This window comes from Pinus tabuliformis, chromosome 6 (assembly GCF_031772625.1).
Source record: "Pinus tabuliformis cultivar Carrire ecotype Pingquan chromosome 6, CPIR1, whole genome shotgun sequence".
NCBI lineage: Eukaryota > Viridiplantae > Streptophyta > Pinopsida > Pinales > Pinaceae > Pinus > Pinus tabuliformis.
In genome coordinates, this window is record NC_142292.1 from 886,720,148 (window position 1) to 886,742,973 (window position 22,826).

Here is a 22,826-nt window from a genome sequence, read left to right on the forward strand (position 1 = left end):
TGCTAGTCCCAGAGTGGTGCCACCATGCTGATGTCGCACTTCTCTGACTATGTCATACTCCCCATCATGCACAAACAGTATCCTCCTCTCTTGGAACTCGATGGTGGAATACTAAAACAAGCGAGACACATCCTGCCTGGGCATCTCCATGTCACCAAGGCCTACCCATACAAATCTAACTCCAAACCTATGCAGCAATAGAGCATGTTTGCCTCCCCATATGATGAAACCCTCTGTGAACCCCCATGTGTCATCCCAAGAGCGAACTATATCACTCTTTGCCACGACTATGCTCATCACAAGTGATCTATCGATCCACTGAATCCCTACATCCCATAGGCAAACCTGTTGTGGCATAGCCCTGACAACTAATGGAATCCCTTTGGCCCTCATCTCTAGTCCCTGCATGCCACCCATATATAGGCTTCTTACATGATGAACTAATTTGAGGCATGCTAAACTGTCTGGTGCCTACCATTATGCAGTACTGATGACCACTGGAAACCACGTGTGCCAAATAACTACCCCCTGAATGCAACCAATAGATGGGTATCTGATACACACAATCGACTCAGTGTGTGCAAATCCATCCTTCTCCTACCAACCATTGCCACTGGTTCGACTACCCACCCCCTAGAGAATGTGTCAATACAATGTCGGGAACCCGAATACATACTGGACAACTATCTCAGTTGTACACGGTATCCTCTGTTGATGCATGGTACAGACATGCCCTGTGGAAAGAGTGAAACATGTCTCCCCTGTGACCAGCTCCCCAGGCATAGGATCAGTGATGAATGATATGCCATCCATGTCGGTGATCACCTCATCCCCCAACCTGCGGCTGTCAACTCGCACACCAACTCGATGGTCCCGCTGAGAAGTCTCCCCTCTATCATAGGAAGAGTCATCCAAATATCTTGGGTGATCTCCCCATCCCCTGTTGCTCGTGTCCAGAGGTCAAAGGACAACAACCAGATCTCTCGTTCCTGTAAGTGACTTAGAAGAGGATCAGGAGTGTGAGTCCCCGCGGATACCGTCAAGTATTGATCATCTGTGTCCCCATCAATCCTGGGTAAACTACACCCAACGGTATGCCCAGTATCTCCGTCCATGGGTGTCCTTAGAGACAACACTCCAATACCTCGTTGTGCAGCACCATATGCCTCTGCATACCACCGATCATCCTAGTACTCCTGGACATGCCACTGTACACTGCGGCCTACCCTTGTACATTGTTGGATACCCTCAGCTGCAACTATGCCATCCTGTACTGTCCTGATTCCTAACTGTGTCATTGTACCTGTCACTCCCCACATGTACTCAACGCGATGTGAGGCACTCCCACTCCGCAACGCAGTCCAACACATTACAGCACACCACCATGCATCTCCATGCCCTCCTGTAGACCACTTCTCAATGCTAAATGCTCCCACACATCCCTGGATATGATGGCCTAGAGCTATGTATCCACGTGTCAAGCCACAATCAATCAGTATCATCACCTCCACCATCACATCATTATCCCCGCCGATGAATGGATCTTCCCTCCAAATCCAAGAAGTGACTCTCCCTGTGTGTCAGCAGTGATGCCACCATTGCTTCGCTCCTTTGCGTCCTCTGTGCTTCGCACAAAAGTGAAGAGCCCCAAACTCCATGCAAGGCACCATCTGGCGGCCTGCCAATGCCACCTCCTCCGACAAACTCCTGCCAGAGTATGTTGATCACCCAGTGATCGCGTGTACAAATGCCATACCAAGAAAACCAAAAGAGTCTATCCATTAACTGGTCGACCACTGGCGCTGACTGAGACTCCCCTAGCGAATGTGCATGCTCAACTGCTAGGTCAACTGCACCATCCCAGTTGTAGTCAACTGGCATACATGGGAAACGATAGGTATTCCCTCCTAGATCCCAATGCCAGTGAAGGCTTCTAGCATCCTTAGTGCCTGGAAACTCTTGTTGAGCTCCACCTAGGTCCACTACCATCTCCATAGTCCACTCCAACGAGTACCAATTCAGAATCTCTCAACATCCAACCCCAAGAAAGGGATCGAATGCATGAACTCCCGCACATAGAACAACCCCAGCATGCGGGTGTTGCAACCTGTGCAACTCAGGTCGTCTCATTTCGCTATCCTCGTCAATACATACAATCTGACTAGGTAGCTTTGTCTCCCTCTATGCAATGGACCAAGATAACCTAACAGTGATGCCAGTCCCGTCTATGTATGCCTGAAGAGGGTTGCTCTCATGCTCCAACATGCACTCTAGCAGCACCAATAGGGAATCGAACTGCTCCCCAACGTGAGTCAATTGGGCCATGGACCGCTCTCATACCCTCCAACTCGTTCTGCCGCAGAATTGCCTCTCGCACTAAAGCGGCCTTTGTTTTTAATGCTAGAAGGTCGGCCTGAAACTGATGGAACTGTCGTGGGCATATATCACCTGTAAACTCGAGCACGGCTCCAGATACCTCAGCAATTGTTGGCATCTCGTCTAGGGATGGCACCCCCTCAACAAATGGCTCTATGCGAGTAGGCTCTATCCTCTCCACCAGGGTGTCAACTGGGGCTATCAAAGAGGTCTCTAATAAAGGTGACTCTTGCACCACACCGGGTATATTGATGTGCTCCTCACCATCATGTGGGCTCTCAACATCATGCTCAACCTCCTCCTCAGGCTCCTGATATCTAAAGCCAAGTCTCCACCAGCAAAAGTGCCCCTTGGTCTCACCCTCTAACCGTCTTTGTCCTGTCTGCTCCTTTTTAGGAGATCTGGTGCCCTGATCTGGTCGACTTTCCCCACACGATGTAGATGGTTGCACCCCCACGGCCTGCTCACCTCTAACATCTTTGTTGTAAGGGTGAGGATGGGTTTGGTTTGTCACCCTCCTCAACTGGGCCAACCTCTCATCGTCCCAATGAATTCTACCCCAGAATTTCTGCATATTGGATTTCCCTTGAGCCATGGGTTTGTCTCTGGTTTCACCCGTCACTGTGCACTCATACCCAAAGCTTCCATGATCTTCTGGCTAATTTCCCAACTTGGCCAAGATCATGCTCTAATACCAATGTAATGTTCCAAACTTAAATAAACAGTGATATTCAAAGAAAAAACAATTTAAAACACATAAATTTTAAACAATCAGCAAATGCTCATAAAAACACCAGAAGTAAGAACCAGTTGAGCCATTTTATTAATCAATGGAGCAAGTACAATAGTATAACAGAATGAACATGGGCTTGCCTCAATGGCAAGCGTGACAGAACCCAGGTGATAATACAATGATCTCAAATGTTGGAAATGACTGCTTTAATGCTTTGCGCTGCCCAGAAAACTACACTGTTGGCTGGAAAGGGACTGCAAGAAACTCCACCTCTAATGCTCAAAAAATGCTGCAAATTTAACCTCAAGCTCCTTGACCAAAACCCACAAAAGCCCAGAAAGAGTTTGGCCTATCTCCGAACCAAAGTCGAACCTACAAAATGGTGCAAACTCCTCAGCTAACTAGCAATTCGCCCTATTATAAGAATTAGGATTTCAAGCCCAAATAGCATCCGGAAAATTCTGAAATTTTAACCATGGACTCCTCTTAGAAAACCCAGAAAAACCCACGAAGGAATTTGGTTGGTTTAGACTTCTGAAATTTGACCCCCTTGGAGCCCAGCTTCAGTTGCAACTGCAAAACTCAACCTGCTGGAATCTATCTGTAAATCCTCCTGGAAATGGACCCAAAATGTTGGGCTGACCTCTGTTATCAATCTCCTGACTTCCCGAATGGGCTTCCGGCCTATGGCACCTACTCCTTAGCTCCACGAAATTGCTGGACTAGCCCTCTACGTTGTCCCCAAGCCTAGTAATTCGAACTGCTGGGATGTTGGCTCTGCTGGCTCCAAAACTCACAAGAAAGGTTGGCCCTTTGCTGCTCTCCCAATCCTCTAACTCTCCCGGCAAATGCTTGATCACTGATAGCTCCAAACTCCCCCTGCGTATTCTCCAGCTAGCCAGAAATATGCACTCCCTGTTGTGGCTGAATAATAGTGTTGTAACACACTCCCGGAACTCCTGCGATACTTATGTAACTATCTCTCTAGCGCAGGCATGGATGGTCCCTCGAAGTAGAGGTTGAATCTCCCACTTGAGAGATTCGTGGCTAAACAGTCGGTTGACTCGGTTAAATAGCAAAGCAAACAATTAAGTAATTTTGATTGCAAGGTGTAAGAATGAATCCCAAAATGAGAGTTGCTCCCTCCTAATAACTCCTTGGGCCTCCCTTGCCTCATGTGGGCCCCTCCATCCACCTATTCGACTTTCCCTCCAAGCTATTTGAATGGACCAATTCAAATTCCCATGTGGGTGGCCCCCACATTCCACTAGCAACCAATTAAGTCAAATTGCCTCCTAAGTCCCTAAGTCAAAAATGATGGGTTCTCTTCCTTAGCCAAAATTATGCAAAATTGTGTTGTAACACCCTATTACAAATGCGTTTGAGAAGGGACATGACAGCTAAGTGCTCTTTCACTGATGATGGTAAAGTGTTCGCCCAAAACCTGTTAGATAAAAATCCCTTACATGGTTCCTTCCAAAAGAACAATAAGAATACATCCAGCTGTGGAAATCTGCATTCTAAATTCTTATAGTCACCAATATTGTGTTAGAATTTCAATGGATTTGCAGACAAAAATGATAAATGGTGGTTAATTTTGTTCAAGACTTGTTTTACTCATGATTAGTGTCACAGAAGTCAAACTAAAAAATAACTCTGTTGGGGTCCCAAATCAGACTCTGGAGAAAGTCGGGAAAATATGGACGACAATGACAACGAATTGACAAAATTGTGTAAGTTATGAATTTTTTTCAAATAAATTAAAATATATTTTCAATGGATATGATGTTTTATTATTCTGTTCAACTGATTTACTTTACGGTTTACCATAGAAAGTTTAATTTTACAGGTTTGCTCACAGAATCAACTAAATAAACCTTTAATCATCATTGGTCCTAAAGCATCTTCAGAAAATGAAAGAAGCCGGATTTGTAATTACAATGTTTATGCAAGTAGAGGTAAATTCTATGACATTCTTATCAAAGGACGTACTAGTTGTAATGACAGGACAGGTGGTAAATACTTGAAAAACTTTCATTATTATACCAAATTAATTATTTCTAGGAAGGCTTGTTGATAGGATTGAAAAGTTTGTCTTAAAAATAAACCTTTTTTTTTTGTTAATGAAAATACAGAATGAGTTACTAATTCATGCATTGAGATATGTACGTATGCACACTAGAAATTATCCACCAAATTCTAAAGGAATTCCAATAACTTAGGCTAATACGGCTTGTATTCAGTTTATTGTTTCTGATTTTGGATATTTATAATGTGCAAAGAATAGCTCATCACTTAATCAGGAAGTGGAAAATATGTGAAACATAAGATTGTAGATATATAGGTACCAAACAAAGGAACATATTCTAGATTATTTATTGACATTAGAAAACCAGTGAAAACCAGTGAAAGAGAAGAGTGGTACCACAGATATAGAGTGAGCAACAATAAGCTAATTTCTAAAATGTTTTTGTTTCTTCTAGTATTAAATTATTCATAGCAGTAGCATATATAGAGGTCAATCAAAAGGCCAAATCCATATATGAATCTAGATAAAGAAAAGAGAACACCATTGGCTGTGGATGATGGCATTTTCTTCCAAATAAACAAACAAGCTACATTCCAATGAAGAAAAGATTGCTTTAAAAATCTAACATCATGCACAAATAGCATAGAAGAATTGATCCTTTTTACCTTTTAGCAACTAAAGTGCATTCAAAAGAATATGTCCCCCAAAATAAATAGCCAAGCTTACCTAGACCAAAAGATACTAATGCCCTTTTCGATTCACCAGACATATCAAAAGCATCAAAGGCTCCAATTGAATCATCAATAATATCTCCATGTTTGAGACAAACTGTTGCACCACCATCCTCCCTTTGTTTTGGCCGTCGACAGCGCAGCTCTAGTAAACAACCACTTTTATTATGTATACGTACCATGGGGGAAACAGTGACAGAGAGGCCATCCTAGGAAAAAAGGCTGTAGTTAGCCTACTTTTGGCAAAAAACAAGAAAAAGATTAAGCCTTTTCAATGAGTTTTCACCCCAGCACGGCCATAGGGAATTACATCCTTGCATGGCTTATTAGTGTCATGAAATTTTTCATTCTCAACCCTAATAAAATATTATCATAATATCGCTATCTATGATTCCCAATATTAATAAGAAATATATCAAATTTGATATTCTAGCTAAGTAACTAACTCTCAAAAGATTGAACAACAAAGAAATCCCAATTTATCAAGAATGCAAACTTTTATGAATTCTATGCAATTACCTCGTTCTCTTTGGAAACATCAACAACCACTAACGGCCCAGGACCGCTCTTCTTGGCTGTTAAACAATGAAACATTTTGACACTATATCAGAAAATTTTCACCTTGAAGATTCAATAGAACATTATTAAATAAGAGTTCAATCTAAGCATTTCTTATTCCATGAGAAAGCAGTAACATGGTAAGAGCTGAACATATTGCAAACCACATATATCACAGATATTGATGGATCTAATACTGATCAAAATGTAGTATATACATTGTCTGGACTCTAAGCGTGTTCTCAGGGTTGTAACTCCAAGTTGTTCCAGAGATATCTGAACTGGAGTTGATGAAACCATGCCAGACTTGACAAGTTGCCAGCTCATTTGCATTGAACTCTTCGGATGTGGGTCTTTTCTTGACACCATATACCTTGCACACAAATTGAACATGGATTATAAGTACTCAATTTTGCCATCAAATTCCAAAATTCCAAATTTGAAGGTCAAGGACAGATATACATCCTAGCAATTTTCAAAGTACTATTCCAAATATGACCAGCATGCCTCTGAAATTAATGTCAAGTAACATTCCATCCATCTAGGACTTTTCATTTTGAAAATGCTTCATGAACAATTAAGTATAACAAAAATCAAGATGATTACAGCATACAAACAACATGAGAACCAGGAATGTAACAGTCCACAAAAGCTAAAAACATCAGCATAAGAACCCCCTTAATGGAGAGGAATTCAACATCACAGGAGAAAGAATTTGGTTATTTTCAAAACATACAATCTGGAGTCTGTGCTTTTAAACTCACACCCTCTCTTCCTGTACATTGCCACATTGTATTTCGATTTGTTTTCCTATAAATTAGAAGGAACAAAAACATGTGTTCAAAGAAAATCACAAGGCATTACAGCATATAAAAGAGAACAACCAACAAGCTATATCACTCAGAATGAAAGCATGTCGATCTCCTTTTTCTAAAAAAGATAGCAGGAATGTCAGGACACTGAAAAACAATATGAACCTTGTAAGAAATGACTCGGACTGCCATGCAGCAATCTTTGCCTCTATGCTATCATCAAAATGACAAAGAAGGTCCAAACCCGTGTTGTTTAGAACCTGCATGACACCACAAAAAGATTTTCCATGAATAAACCATCACCAAATGTAAAAAGCACAGGACTCTAAAAAAAGTCTTAAATATTTCTTAAGGCTGCAGTAGATCCAAAACAAGCTTAACCACATACAGGTTAATCACAAGGCAGAATAAAAAAGACAAAGGGAAACCTCAAATTAGACAATTTAGAAAAGATAACACCTCAGCAAGAATATTGGTATGGTGCTCTGGCACCAAGAACTATACAAAACGGCAATTAAGATAGGAGTAAAATTGTTAAACACAAAGCTATTTTGTTAAACAAAGTTAACAAAAATTCAAAAGGAATGCAAGTGAACACATTATATTCCAAGAGATAAGAAATGAATGCTTCCAATGGCATATGCTTCCCTGGCCTTGCACAAGTGCCCACGTTTCCACTTGCTTTTTTGGGGCATCCCTAAGAAGATATACTATTTTGATACTATTACCCCTTATGTTCACATGATTGGTAAATGGTCTTCTGCAGATTGATAGGATCATTTTACCCTTCAAAATGATCGAATGTTAGTGGAGGTTGCTCCAGGGGTGTATCTTTTTCTTTAGATATCTTTATTGTGGTGGTCACCTAGTCATATCCTAGTCATTGTCACTTCATGTTGCGTGTTTGTCGTCTAACATGGTGATGCATTTACCTAGTTCCATTCATATTAATGTAGTTTTGATAGTTTTACGTAGGCAAATTATCTATTGCGAGCATGTCATCACTTTTGCAAAGGTGAAAATCACTTCACATATACAATCCACCATTTTGCCTAGGTGATTTGTGTATCACAACACATTTCACATTTCACCCAAGTAAAGTACACTTTCATACCCACATACCCCTTCATTCCATGTCGTAGAATGCACATGGTACACTTCATCTATAATTCCATAAGTTTTAAATAATATTAACCATCAAAGTCCCATATTTTCAATTTTTTCAGTGTGAGCACATGCCTAGCTGATTTACGATTTTTTAACTAAAATTTAAAATCCTTAACCTGCCTAAATTAGCATATTAGTACTTTATTGTTCTAATCATTCATTAAGGCCTTTTTTCCTAAGTTTCACTTTTTCCAACTTTGGCACATATGTCGGGACAAAAGCACATGACAGAAAGCCAATTCATCCTAGCCTTAATTTAGCCTTGTTCACACATGCTAAACCTCATTCATTCTTTATCCTTATCCACTAGGGTGAGGCTTGTGGAGTTACTTGAGCCTTAAGTTGAATAGAGAAGACTAATTCCAATGTGCCCTAGGGTTTTGACATTCCATCTTATCCATCCACTCATGCACACATCCCTAGGCGGTGCACTTCAGTAAGACGATGAAGCAACAAAACTGTAGGCTTGTTGACTTTAAATGTTAAATACACAAATGTATTTAAATAATAATTTATTAATATATATAAATGCACAAGGATGAGAAATGTTACAATGAGGCCCGACGTATATACCTAGGCAAGTATCCTTTCATGACTGGGCATGTCTTTTAGACATGCCTTCTCAGTTAAATAAGGACTATTTAAATAATCATTATTTTGATTATTCATTATTTATATTTATTTCTGTTCATTTTATTTTATACAATTATGTATTCATGACTGTCATGTCCCCTCTCAAATACATTTGTAACAGGGTGTTGCTACACAATTTTGCACAATTTTGGCTAAGAGAACCCATCATTTTTTACTTAGGGACTTAGGAGACAATTCGACTTTATTTGGTAGCTAGTGGAATGTGGGGGCCACTCACATGGGAGTTCGAATTGGCCCATTCGAATAGCTTAGAGGGAAAATCAAATAGGTGGATGGTGGGGCCCACATGAGGCTAGGGAGGCCCAAGGAGTAAGGAGGGAGGAGCTCTCATTTTGGATTCATTCTTACACCTTGCAATCAAAATTACTTGACTATTCGCTCCGCTGTTTAGCTGAGTCAATCGGCTGTTTAGCCACGAATCTCTCAAGCGGTATATTCAACCTCTACTTCTGGGGACCATCTATGCCTGCCCTAGAGAAGCAGTTCCATAAGTATTTCAAGAGTTCCGGGAGTATGTTACAGCACTACCATTCAACCACAACAGGAAGTGCGTATTTCTGGCTAGCTAGAGAATACGTCGGGGGAGTTTGGAGCTATCAGTGATCAAACATTTCTTGTGAGTTTCGGAGCCAGCAAAGCCAACATCCCAGCAGTTCAAATTACTAGGCTTGGGGATGGCGTAGAGGGCCAGTCCAGCAATTTCATGTAGCTAAGGAGCAAGTGCCATAGGTCGGAAGCCCATCCGGGAAGTCAGGAGATTGATAGTAGAGGTCAGCCCAGCACTTTGGGTCCATTTCCAGGAGGATTTACAGGCAGATTCCAGCAGGCCGAATTTTGCAGTTGCAGTTGAAGCTGGGCTCCAAGGGGATCAAGTTTTTGAAGTCTAAACAAACCAAATTCCTTCCTGTGTTTTTCTGGGTTTTGGGCAAGGATCGCACTTCTAATTTTATAGAATTTTTTGGGCAGATCTAAGGGGTCAAACAGGCGTCCCAACTAAGCCAGCAACTAGAGGAGCCAAGGGGAATTTGGGCCAAAATTCCGAGGTCAACATTTGGCCAATTCCTTCGTGGGTTTTCCTGGGTTTAGGCCAAGGAGCAAGGAGCTGAAATATCATAATTTTCTGAGCACGGGAAGTAGTGATTCCAGCCTTTCGAAGTCAGTAGACATAAATGTTTTATGGGGCAGCACAGTTCAGTTTGGTGCAGCAGTAGTAGCAGCCTTCGATTCAACATTTTTTCACCTAGATTTTGTCATGCTTGTCCATTGAGACAAGCCGAGGTGCATCATTCTATTTTACTATTGTATTTGCTCCTGAAGAAGTAATAAAATGGCTCAGCAGTTCTCTATTTCCAGCGTTTCCATGGGTGCTTAATGTACATTTCGTTTTTCTGATTACTGGATTGTTTTCATGCTTTGTATATCACTTATATCCCTGTTTAGGAAAATTAAAGTGGTATCATAGCCATAATCTTGGCTCAGCCTATGGGAAACATTAGAAACAAAAACAACATGGCGGTAACCTGGAATGAGGTGGTGAGGATACAATAAATGATGATTGATGTGGGGAAGAAATTGATTCATTCCTCAGTTGGGAATCCGGACATAATTTCAACTGATGTGGAGTTATTGGGGGAGAATTGGAGGGCATACCAATCATTGGGTTATGGCATTCAGGCATCCCTCTCTTTTTGGGAATTCTGTGAACTAAGGGGTATGCACAAACCAATGGAGATTCAGTGGGATTTTGCAGGGATGATGAGAAGTATTAAGGAAAAAGATGAAAGAGTAGTTGAATGGGCCATGGTTGGCAAGGACACAGTTGAGCATGCACTCATTGATGCGGCGTCATCCATTGATGAGGTATTCAGGGTTGTGACCGAGTTCTCAGGTGATAACAATGCACCACAAGTTGATGAGGTGTTGGAAGACAGCTCCACCGTTGTTGAGGAGCCGATAGGTACAGAGACCTCTAGATCTACAATGGAGTTGCCAGATGACAGTCGCCTACAGTTGACTAGTGAGCATATCGTGCGCATTGGGTTGTCTATGGAGGAGTCGTCGAAGGCTCATGTCGACTTCGTGATGGACGAGGATGTGCAGCCATCCCTTGGGCTAGCCATGGATAAGGGGCATCATAGAGGCTGTGTGTTGGGTTTTCAACACAGTTCACTTCAAAGACCCATTGGTGAGGTCTATAGCATCATCAACCCACCCTTATGCGTTGGATTGAGGGAGGCTGAGTTGTATAGACGTACCCGAGGGGGTGAACAGGTTAGCATGATTGAGCTAAGCATGAAACCACATCATCTTGGAGGGCTTGGTCCTTCCACGGAGAATTACACATTCGATTTCTCCCTTAGGATTGGATGGCCAGAGGTACTTAGATGGTACTCGATGGAGCAGGTTAGGTAGTTGGATACATCCATGGCCACATGCCAGCAGAGGCCATGGATTACCAGACGGACTCGAGGGTCGGACTGTTTTTGGGATCTCGGTGGGATTTTCCATCACATCATAGAGCAAGTAGGTGATGGTAGTAGCTACGTGATGGACTTAACGCTTGAGCACACCCACATTTTCAGATCTCCATCAAAGCCCTAGTCAGCACTAGTGACAGGATGGTTTGACAGGCAAGCAGACAGATTTCATGAGTTTTATTTGCATATTGACAGTGCGTGGAGTCATAGGGTGACTAACTTACTCTGGCAGGAGCTAGTAGGAGGAGGCGACATCGACAGGCTATCAGACAAGGCATGGTATGGAGAGAGTACTCTCTTACGAACATATGGGATGCAAGGACTATTGAGGATAGGCGCAGTAGTGTCATTTCCGTTAGCATGCGAGGAGTCAGGTCGCTCCAGTCTTTCATAGCAGACAGGGGGATGTAGCCCACATCACGGAGGATGTACTAACAGAGAGGTGGATATTTTCGCCCATGCAGGATACTGTATGTTACAGGGTGGTACGACAGTGCGCAGTGGTACACAGGACTACACAGAGTTATGTCATAGGGCCCAATGTTATCTAGAGGGATGAGTCTAATGCATACAAACCCAATGTTAGGCCATAACATCCAGTGGCGTGCAGGGCTATAGAGCAAGGAGTAGGGGTTTGCAGAGGATCATAGAGATGCAGGGTGGTGTGTCGTAGTATGTTGGACTATGTTGTAGAGTGGGAGTGCCTCACTCGCATTGAGCACATGCGGGGAGTGATAGGTACAGTGACACAGGCGGGACACAGGCCAATACAGGATGGCATATCCATAGCCAAGGGTATCCAATGATGTACAGGGGTAGGCCGCGGTGTACAGTGGCATGTCCAGGAGTACTAGGATGATCGGTGGTATGCAAGGTGTATAGTGCCACAAAGCAAGGTCTTGGAGTGTTGCCTCCAGGGAGACCCTTGGATGGAAACACTGGGCATACCTTTGGGTGTACTTCAACCAAGATCGACGAGGACATAGATGAGCGATACTTGATAGTATCTGCAGGGACTCACATGCCTAACCCTCTTCAACATCCCTCACGGGCACAATCAATTTTGTTGTCGACTTTTAGCACGTTAGGCATGAGCAGTGGAGGACGAGGAGCTCACCCGAGATATTTGGGTGACACTCAGCGCACTAGGGGGGAGACTTTTCAGCAGTGGCATTGGGTTGTTGTGTCAATTGACAGCCACAAATTGGGGGATGAGGTGATCATTAGTAGGGGTGGCATATCATTCATCATGAGCCTACGTCTAGGGAACTAGTCACGAGGGAGACATGTGTCACTCTTCTCTCAGGGCATGTCGAGACCATGCATGAGCAGAGGATACTGAGTACGACTGAGGTAGTTTCCCAGTATGTGTCCAGGCTCAAGACCTTATATTGGCACATTATCGAGAGGGCGGATGGCAGACCCAAGGGAGATGGCTGGCAGGGACAGGAGGTATCCACATACCCTGAGTCGATTACGAGTATCGGAGACCCTTCTTTTGGTTGCATTCAAGGTGTAGCTCTTTGGCACACATGGCTTCCAGCGATCATCGGTACTACACAGTGGCAGACACCAGGCAGATTAGCATGCATTAGATTAGCCCACAATATATGGAACCTATATAGTGATCACATGCATGGACTAGAGAAGGGAGCTAGAGGGATTCCATTGGTTGACATGGCTATGCCACAGCAAGTCTGGCTATGGGATACAGGGATTTAGTTGATCGATAGATCACTCGTGATGAGCGGAGTCATGGCAGACAGTGATATAGTTTGTTCTTGGGATGACACATGGGGGTTCACAGAGGGTTTCATCATATAGGGAGGCAAACATTCTATGTTCCTGCATAGGTTCAGAGTTAGATTTGGATGGGTAAGCCTTGGTACCATGGAGATGCCCAGGCAGGATGTGTCTCGCCTCATTCAGTATTCCACCATCGAGTTCCAGGAGAGGAGGATACTCACTGCGCACGATGGGGAGTCTAACATAGTCAAAGTAGCACAACGTCAACATGGTAGCACCACTTTGGGACTAGCAAGGAACTGGGGCATCACAAGTCTTCACAGCTCAATAACCTTTACTGATGCACCAGCTAATGCAAGGGAAGATCATACAGATCTTCCATTGGGGCTTTAGCGAGTCATTGATGGAGCAGGGGACTTCTGGTACTTTCACCGGGCAGGATAGTGAGTGGAGTGAGGGGAGCTTCATGTCGGACAGGATTGCCTAAGATCCTGGTATTGAATGATTATTTCATATCAGGATAGTGCAGAGGTCAGGCATGATCTAGTGGCACATCTAGGACCCTGGGACATTTTGTAGTGACAGTGGGGAGCAACAGTTAGAGAGGATGCTTGCCCAGGCATTGCTTGAGGACAAGCGATTTTTGGTGCATGGAGGAGCTTGCCGGATGAGGATGCCACCTAGGAAGGTGAGCACATTTTGGAGCACCCAGCTTTGAGGTTGCTTGAGGGCAAGCAACATTTCGGAGGGGAGGACTGTTATGTCCCCTCTCAAATACATTTGTAACAGGGTGTTGCTACACAATTTTGCACAATTTTGGCTAAGAGAACCCATCATTTTCAACTTAGGGACTTGAGAGGCAATTCGAATTTATTTGATTGCTAGTGGAATGTAGGGGCCACCCACATGGGAGTTCAAATTCGCCCATTCGAATAGCTTGGAGGGAAAGTCGAATAGGCCGATGGAGGATCCCACATGAGACTAGGGAGGCCCAAATGAGGCTAGGGAGGGAGAAGATCTCTTTTTGGATTCATTCTTACACCTTACAATCAAAATTACTTGATTATTCGCTCTACAGTTTCGCTGAGTCAACCGGTTGTTTAGCCACGAATCTCTCAAGCGGGAGATTCAACCTCTTCTTCGGGGGACCATCCGTGCCCGCCCTAGAGAGGCAATTCCATAAGTATTTCAGGAGTTCCAGGAGTGTTACAGCACTACCATTCAGCCACAACAGGAAGTGCATATTTTTGGCTAGTTGGAGAATACGCACTAAGAGTTTGGAGCTATCAGTGATCAAGAATTTGTTGGGAGAGTTAGAGGATTGGGAGAGAAGCATAGGGCTAGCCTTTCTTGTGAGTTTCGGAGTCAGCAGAGCCAACATCCCAGGAGTTCGTATTAATGGGCTTGGGGACAAAGCAGAGGGCCATTCCAATAATTTCATGGAGCTAAGGAGCACGTGCCATAGGTCAGAAGCCCATCTGGGAAGTCAAGGGATTGATAGCAGAGGTCAGCCCAACACTTTGGGTCCATTTCCGGGAGGATTTACAGGGAAATTCCAGCAGGTCAATTTTTGCAGTTGGAACTGAAGCCAGGCTCCAAAGGGGTCGAATTTCTGAAGTCTAAACCAGCCAAATTCCTTTCTAGGTTTTTCTGGGTTTTGGTCAAGGATCACAATAATAATTTTATAGAATTTTTTGGGTAGATATAAGGGGTCAAACAGGGGTCCCAACTGAGCCAACAGCTAGAGGAGCCAAGGGGAATTTGGGAAAAAAATTTGAGGTCAACATTTGGCCAATTCCTTCGTGGGTTTTTCTGAGTTTAGGCCAAGGAGAAAGAAGCTAAAATCTCATAATTTTCTGAACACGAGAAGAAGTGATTCCAACCCTTCGAAGTCAGCAGACAAAAATGTTTTCTGGGGCAGTGCAGTTTAGTTTGGTGAAGCAGTTGTAGCAGCCTTTGGTTCAGCGTTTTCTCACCTAGTTTTTGTCATGCTTGTCCATTAAGACAAGCCCAGATGCACCATTCTATTTTACTATTGTATTTTCTCCTAAAGAAGTAATAAAATGGCTAGCATTTCTCTATTTACAGTTTTTCCATGGGTGTTTAATGTATATTTCGTTTTTCTAATTGTTGGATTGTTTGCATGCTTTGTATACCACTTATATTCCTGTTTAGGAACATTACAGTGACATTGCCCCTTCCTTCAAAAGCTTTGTCCTCAAAGCTATATTGTTGGCAATTGTCTTCATCTTGCGGTTGTCATCTCGGTATATGGAACCCGATGTCACTGGTACCTCACTTGTATAAATTGTCGGTAATATTATTTTGGGCTAGGTTTTTTTTCCACTTTTTTTTTATATAATAATTTTTTATATATAATAATAATTTTTTATTAAATAATTGAATTAATTAAATTATATAGTTTAATTAATTTATAATCATATAATATAATTACTTGTGTTGACCTCTACTGGTCAACTTCCCATGCAGTACACCCTCTTTTCTTGGCAGAAAGGGGTAGCACCTGAACGACGTGTCCGTGCCAGCCTACAGTCATCAGCAGCTTGATCATTTCAATTGTAAACCCAGTCTGCATGTATGAATTGTAAATAATCTAAGCAGATCAGAGTCATGTATGTAAAATTGCCTAGGTGGACCTAACTTTCTATGATAATCTATGTCCCAGAAGGTTTTTCGTCTCACCGATCCATGGATCGGCAGAGTTTTCCTTCAAACCTGACCCCAAAGCTGGGATGGATTTTGTCATTAGAACTTTAGGAGAATCCTAGTGTGTTAATATGCTAGATTATAGTTGTGTCGCAGAACTGGGTGATTTATGAGGGTCTGTGTTAAGTGGGCTTGTCCCCTTGAGATGTAAGTTGTAAAAGTCATGATGTAATGTGTCTTGAGGGTCGAAAAATGTTTTAAATCCCCTCGTGAGTCCTAAGTCCTAGGTCCTGGGTGATGTTTCCAAAGGTTTAGTTCGATGATCCATTTAAAAAATGAAATAAAATAATAAAATAAATAAAAAATTTAAAAAAATGAAATAAAAAAAAATAATAAAAAAAAATTTAAAAATTTAAAATTTTAAAAAATAATAATAAAATAATAAATAATAAAAAAATTTAAAAATTTAAAAAAATGAAATAAATAAAAAAATAATAAAAAAAAATTAAAATTTAAAAATTTAAAAAATAATAATAAAATAATAAATAATAAGAAATTTAAAAAATAATAATAAAAAATTAATTGAATAAATCGACGGATGAGATCAAGAGATGTCTTGATCTTCATCAACGGTCGAGATCATTTCTACATGGATCATTCGAACTAGCCGTTGGGATCATTTCCTTTATATAGGGTCTTAGGTGGTCATTTCATATTCATTCGATCTGTGAGTCAGATACTGAAGAAGCTCTCTTGTAAATCTGTTTCTGGTTAATAAAGGAAGACTTTGGGGTCCATATCTTGCTGGTGTTACTCTCTTGGAATGCTGTGAGATCATTTCATTTTCTGCATATGTTATTTTCAGCCATTAATAATAGCTTTTCGTAGAGTATTGTGAGCACAGGTATCTTGTTCACTTGCTGGGGTTTGGGTGTTGTTAGGGTTTCTGAAGTAATGGCAGGTATCTCCATCACTGTTTGAGATCTAGCAGCATTTTTTCCCTCTTTGTTGACGATTGTTTTGAGCTGTGCAGAAAACATTTTCTGAAGGAAATTTGTGGGCGTTCGGCGAAGTTCTCGGCTGAACCAGCCAACTCCCGCAAGCATTTTTTTTGCTGAGCCCAGTTGGACTTGATCCTGGGTCTATCATTCGGTTTATTTTTCTAAGTTTGCATGAGAGATTTTCTTAAGTTCTTCATAGTGACGATCTGAAATTTCTGTTCTTTAAAATGTTTTCCGTGCTTATTGCTGAATCTGGCTGTTAAGGGGCCAAATCTGTAAATTAATTAGCTGATCTAGGGTTTTAATTTTTGCTTTATGCAGTTTTTTATTAGGGTTTAGGGTTTTTTTTTTTTGGTTTCATTTTAGCACATCAATCTTTTCAAAGTTTTTTTTTAATTGCTGGATATCGTTTTGGTCATGTGATTTAGCTGATGATAGATGGTTGCTGTCCATGGTCCATGTTCCTATATCATTTAACAAGTAATCGTTTCTACATCAATCTCTTAAGGCACTGGTCTGCTCAATTAATCAAATCCATCGCGTCCTTTTTATAGCGTATCTCATGTCTCCCAACCAACTGGTCGACAGTTGGTCTCATCATCTCACAGGGACTATCCCCTTTAGCCGCGGGAGACAGGCTTAAACGGAGGGATCGGGGATCAGAGTGACAGCCCCCGGTCTGAGCGTTGTCGTGCCAATCCGCGCGACAACAACTTGAAACCATGTTTTGATCATTATATTATCTATAATATAATATAATGTCAAAATGTCAAACCATGTTATATATGCCAAAACCACGTTATATATCCAAGCAAGATCGCTATATTATATATTCAGAACCACATATCAAAGCACCAATTGACGCAAGGATCCACGTCTGAACTGACACCAGAACCCCGTTGACCTTTCGGACATGATGCTTAACGACAAGAGGAGTAGACGACAATGTTTTTTAACGAATTTCGGTGTCAGAATAGCGGGATGGCAGGGGGTGATGGGGACGCTGCTCGAGTAGCATCTTGATTGGTGTTATGCGGCAAGGAAGGTTACAGGGGAGCGGATGAGCTGCATGGTAACGAGAAAATGCAACGAAGAATGTCGATGGTGACTATCAATTCGCTAGACCCGCAGAGGGTCGAATGAACCAGACTATCGACGGGGGGCGCAAGGAGACAGGGCAGAGAGCGGGTGTGGAACAATAGCACAAATCCGATGGCATGCTATGAGCCCTCCATAGCTATGTTCTAGCATCCTTCGTGTCAAGCTAACAGGAAGAATAATAGACATTGATAGAGGAAACCTGTCCAATTCGATGGCTTTTAGTGTTTCGTAAACGAGAAACTCTCTGTCGCGTAAGATATGGTGACCCGCCAATTTGTTGAATGCCAAGAAAATGATATCAACATCTTTCGCCGGATCTGCATCTACCTTTAAGTGGAAATTATCAATTGCAGCTCCAGTATTCCCATCCATCATTACAATAGCATCACTGATAGAGATCACATTCTCATTCAAATCAATTGTTCTAACACAATCATTGTACAACTTTGGGCCCGCTAAACCTACATATATGTCCAATTTGGATAAATATGAACATTTTCTCACACTTGGGCTTACATGGCTTCGGTACATTAGAAGGCAAGGTATTTGATTGATTTTCAATTATAATCTTGGGTGGACAATCATCTAATCTTTTTATCTCAATACTTTCTATTGGAGACCTTTTCCTTCTAATCTTCTCACGACGACTTCGAGGAAGTTGGGGCCCACCCCAAGATTCATCAGTATCCCTCGTGATGACTTTCCACCTATCTGTTCCTCGATCCTCGCTGCGGACACCAACTCCTTGGACAATTTGATCCCAAGCAAGTTGTCCATAAACATGGTATTCCTCTCCATAAAATGTTGGCCCATCCCATGCATGCACAGGAACCTGGATATGGGGACCACGGACTTCATCAGCCTCCCTGCAAAATTTGAGACTTAGAGCACATCCAATGCTACCAGAAATCAACACAAAATAAGAGCCGCATCAAGCACTAAATTTCAAGACACCCGAAGAAGCTTTCACTGGTAAGAAACCTGATGTTTCGCATTTTAGAATATTTGGTTCTGTGTATTTTCATGTGCCTAAAGAGAAAAGAAAAAAGTTAGAAGCATCTGGGAAAAAAGGTATATTTGTGGGATATAGTGAAAATTCAAAGGCATATAGAATCTATGTGCCTGAACAAAGAGATGTGGAAATTAGCCATGATGTCACCTTCGATGAAGATATTGCCCTTAGGAAGGCTCGAGATCTCCCCATTCCATCAAAGGATAATAATGATGATGCTGCAGAAAAACAGGATGAACCTCCTATAGATGAACCTATGCCTGATGTTGAAGGCCCGAGATCTCCCCATTCCATCAAAGGATAATAATGATGATGCTGCGGAAAAACAGGATGAACCTCCTACAGATGAACCTATGCCTGATGTTGAAGGCCCGATGGATCCCATTGATCCACCACCTAGTGATCCCTCTACCACAAGGAAAAAACCTTTGTGGCTCAAAGATACTCTCAAAGATGTTAAGAGACATATTGTTTCAAGAGGGGCATTCCATGAAACCATGAAGTCGAACAAGTATCAAGGGTACTTGGTATGAGTATTATTGTTCAATTTGAACCATGTACATTCGAAGAAGTCGTAAAACACCAAGTTTGGAAGGATGCGATGAATGAGGAATATGAATCTATCATGAAAAATGATGTCTTGTATGTGATGCCTAGACCAAATGACAAATCTATGGTCAACTCAAAATGGCTATAAAAAATTAAACATGTAGTTGATGGGAGTGCTGAAAAATATAAGGTTAGGCTTGTTGCTCAAGGCTTCTCTCAAAAGCAAGGAGTGGACTGTGCCAAGATTTTTGCACTAGTTTCTAGAGATACTACTATCTGATCTATTATTAATCTCGTTGCCTCTCAAGGATGGAACCTACATCAAATGGACGTTAAGACTGCTTTCTTGCATGGCTCTCATAAGGAGGAAGTCTATTTGGAGCCATAGGCTTGAATATTAGGCTAGCCTAGGGGAGAGTAAGAAGAGAGCCAACCAACTAAAAAATAAAAATAAAAATGGCAAATTTTTTCTGCACGGAATCGGTCCTTTACCAATTGGTTCGATATCGAACCGGCCTATTCCGGTTCGGAGGCTCGGTTCTGACCAGTTTTGGGCCAAAAATGATCGGACCGACCGGTTCCACCAATTACGGTCCGATTCTGATAACACTGTTTGGAACAACCTCACGGGTTCGAAGTACAAGATCGCAAGACACACATATGCAAGTTAAAGAAAGCCCTTTATGGGTTGAAGCAATCCCTTAGGGCTTGTTATGAGAGGATTCAAAACTCTCTTATGAAGCTAGGATTTACGAGGAGCGATGTTGATCCTAACTTATACTTCAAAGTTGAAAAGGACATACCTCTCATTTTGGTCCTTTATATGGATGATCTCTTTCTGACATGTGCAAACCCTCTCATTTATCAATGCAAGAGGGAGTTGGCTTCCGAATTTGAGATGAAGGACCTAGGTCTGATGCACTACTTCCTCGACCTAGAGGTCTAGCAAAATCCATGTGAGATTTTCCTTTCTCAAGGAAAACACATTGTGAAGTTGCTCGAGAGATGTGGGATGGTGGATTACAAGTCTGTGTCTACTCTGATGGAACTCAACTTCAAAAAGCTATGTGGAAGTGTTGTTGGGTCCGTTTTGGCAAATCCTTCTGAATGTAGACAACTTGTGGGGGCCCTGATGTTCTTGGTAAACTCTCGTCCTGACATATGCTTCGTTGTGAATACATTGAGTCAAATTATGATCGAGCCTCATCACATACATTGGATTGTTGCTAAGAATCTCTTAAGAGATCTTCATTACAAAATCAACTATGGACTGAGATACACTACTGGGAATTTGAGGCTACATGGATATACTGATGCTGACTGGGTTGGCAATGTGGTGGATCGTAAGAGCACGTCCGAATGTTGCTTCTCATTGGAGTCTGCTTCAATTTCTTGGATGAGCAGGAAGAAGATATTGGTTTCTCGAAGCATTGTCGAGGCCACAAATACATTGCAGCTAGTATGGCCTGTTGTGAAGTTGTTTGGTTGAGGAAGCTCTTTAGTGAGTTATTTGAGCACATGCTGAATACCACCGTGATCTTCTATGACAACCAAAGTGGGATTCGTCTTTTAGAGAATCCTGGGTTCTGCGACTGCTCCAGGATATGGTACAACAGGGAGAGATAAGGCTCTGACACATCGTGACTAATGAGCAGTTCTTAGAAATCCTCACAAAGCCCTTAGGAAAGGTCAAATCCTTAGCCTTCTAAGAGAGACTAGACGTCGTGGAAAGACCCTCCCATGAGGGTCTCGCTTGAGCTGGACATTGAGCTCTGGGAGCTCTTAGGGGCTTGGGGTACTTCTTGGAGCTATGAGCGACCATAGGGTGAGTGGTTCACCTTCCACTGTCATGCCCCATGATGGTTGACTGTGTGAAGGGTGAGTGGTTCACCTTCCCCTACAATTGACATATGCATAGGATGAGTGGCTGACCTTCTCATATGGCATATAAGCAGGATGAGTGGTTCACCTTCTCTTAATGATGCCCCAACATACATCCTAAGGACTCATGGGAAGTACCTCTCATTTGGCCAATGAGTTGGGAAACATGGATAGGAACCATACCACTACCGATGAATGCATCGTGTATTGTCGTACTCCCTATGTCTAGGATGCATCGTGTTAAACAACTTGATCTGGGATCAAGATTGACATTTGTCAGTGGAGAGTGGTAACGTCTTGTGACTCACTCTCGATCAACTCTTCTCTATTATTCATATTAGTGTTTAGCAAAGCAGAGATGAGATGAGTTACAAAGATGGTACATGATGATAAGATGGCATGATGATCAATGATTGGCAGGTGGAATTCTCCCTAGTTGAGAGGGAGTGTTAAAATTGGCAACTAGGGCCAAATCCCACCTTAGGACAACTCACTTGATGGAGATGATGATTGCATTAAATTCCTCTTTTAGAGAGGACCAAAATTGATATAAAGATCATCCAACTTTGTTAAAATTGGCAACTAGGGCCAAACTCCATGTGGGTCATCTTATTTATGGCAGCTGATATATTTCTTGGATTCCTCACATCGAGAGGTGTAGGATAGATCTAAAGATCATCCAATTCCAATAAGTATTCATGGAGTTATGATAATATTTGTGTTATAAGACAATTCGTCAAGGTCGGCCAGCAACCAAATAACCCCCACATGTGCTCAACGTTTTAGTATAAAAGGAGGTGACTTGATAGTCATTTCTACACACACTTCACACTTGATTTCTCTCCACTTGTTCTGGGTTTTAGTGGAAGAGAAATCTAAGAGAGGAAGCCCTAAACATAGAAAGTAAGGAGCCCTAGTATGAGACCTAAGACGCAGTCAAGAAGGAAGCCTACACGCTGCCCTATATGCTGGTCTCTACAAGCCCTAGACGCAGTCAAGAAGGAAGCCTACACGCTGCCCTATATGCTAGTCTCTACAAGTCCTAGCCACCACTGTTGATAATATCGGCGATATTCGGAAATATCGCGATATTTTCGGCAAAACGATATATCGCCGAGATAATATCGCGATATTTTATGTTTTGAAAATATCGCGATATTTTCAAAATATCGGCAAATATCGGAAAATATCGGCAAAATATCGCGATATTTTGAAAATATCGGCTATATTTAAAAATTTGAAAAAAATATTTTTTATGCTTGCCGATATTTTTGCCGATATTGCCGATAAGATATTTTCTGGACCCTCGTCGATATTTTGCCGATACCGATA

The 22,826-nt window shown here is 42.0% G+C and overlaps 1 protein-coding gene across 4 annotated transcripts in view; it reads right to left on the reverse strand.

Moving 5' to 3' along the window:
* LOC149261751 (vacuolar protein sorting-associated protein, putative (DUF1162)) overlaps positions 1-22,826 on the reverse strand; it is a 528,477-nt gene that overhangs the window by 247,260 nt on the left and 258,391 nt on the right. For all 4 annotated transcript variants that reach the window (XM_089422755.1, XM_089422751.1, XM_089422743.1 and 1 more), the window contains 4 exons: positions 7,405-7,498; positions 6,646-6,800; positions 6,389-6,444; positions 5,865-6,078 (listed from right to left, as the gene is read on the reverse strand). In XM_089422755.1, coding sequence (XP_089278881.1) covers positions 5,865-6,078; positions 6,389-6,444; positions 6,646-6,800; positions 7,405-7,498 — 519 coding nt within the window. The remainder of the gene's footprint in view (positions 1-5,864; positions 6,079-6,388; positions 6,445-6,645; positions 6,801-7,404; positions 7,499-22,826) is intronic.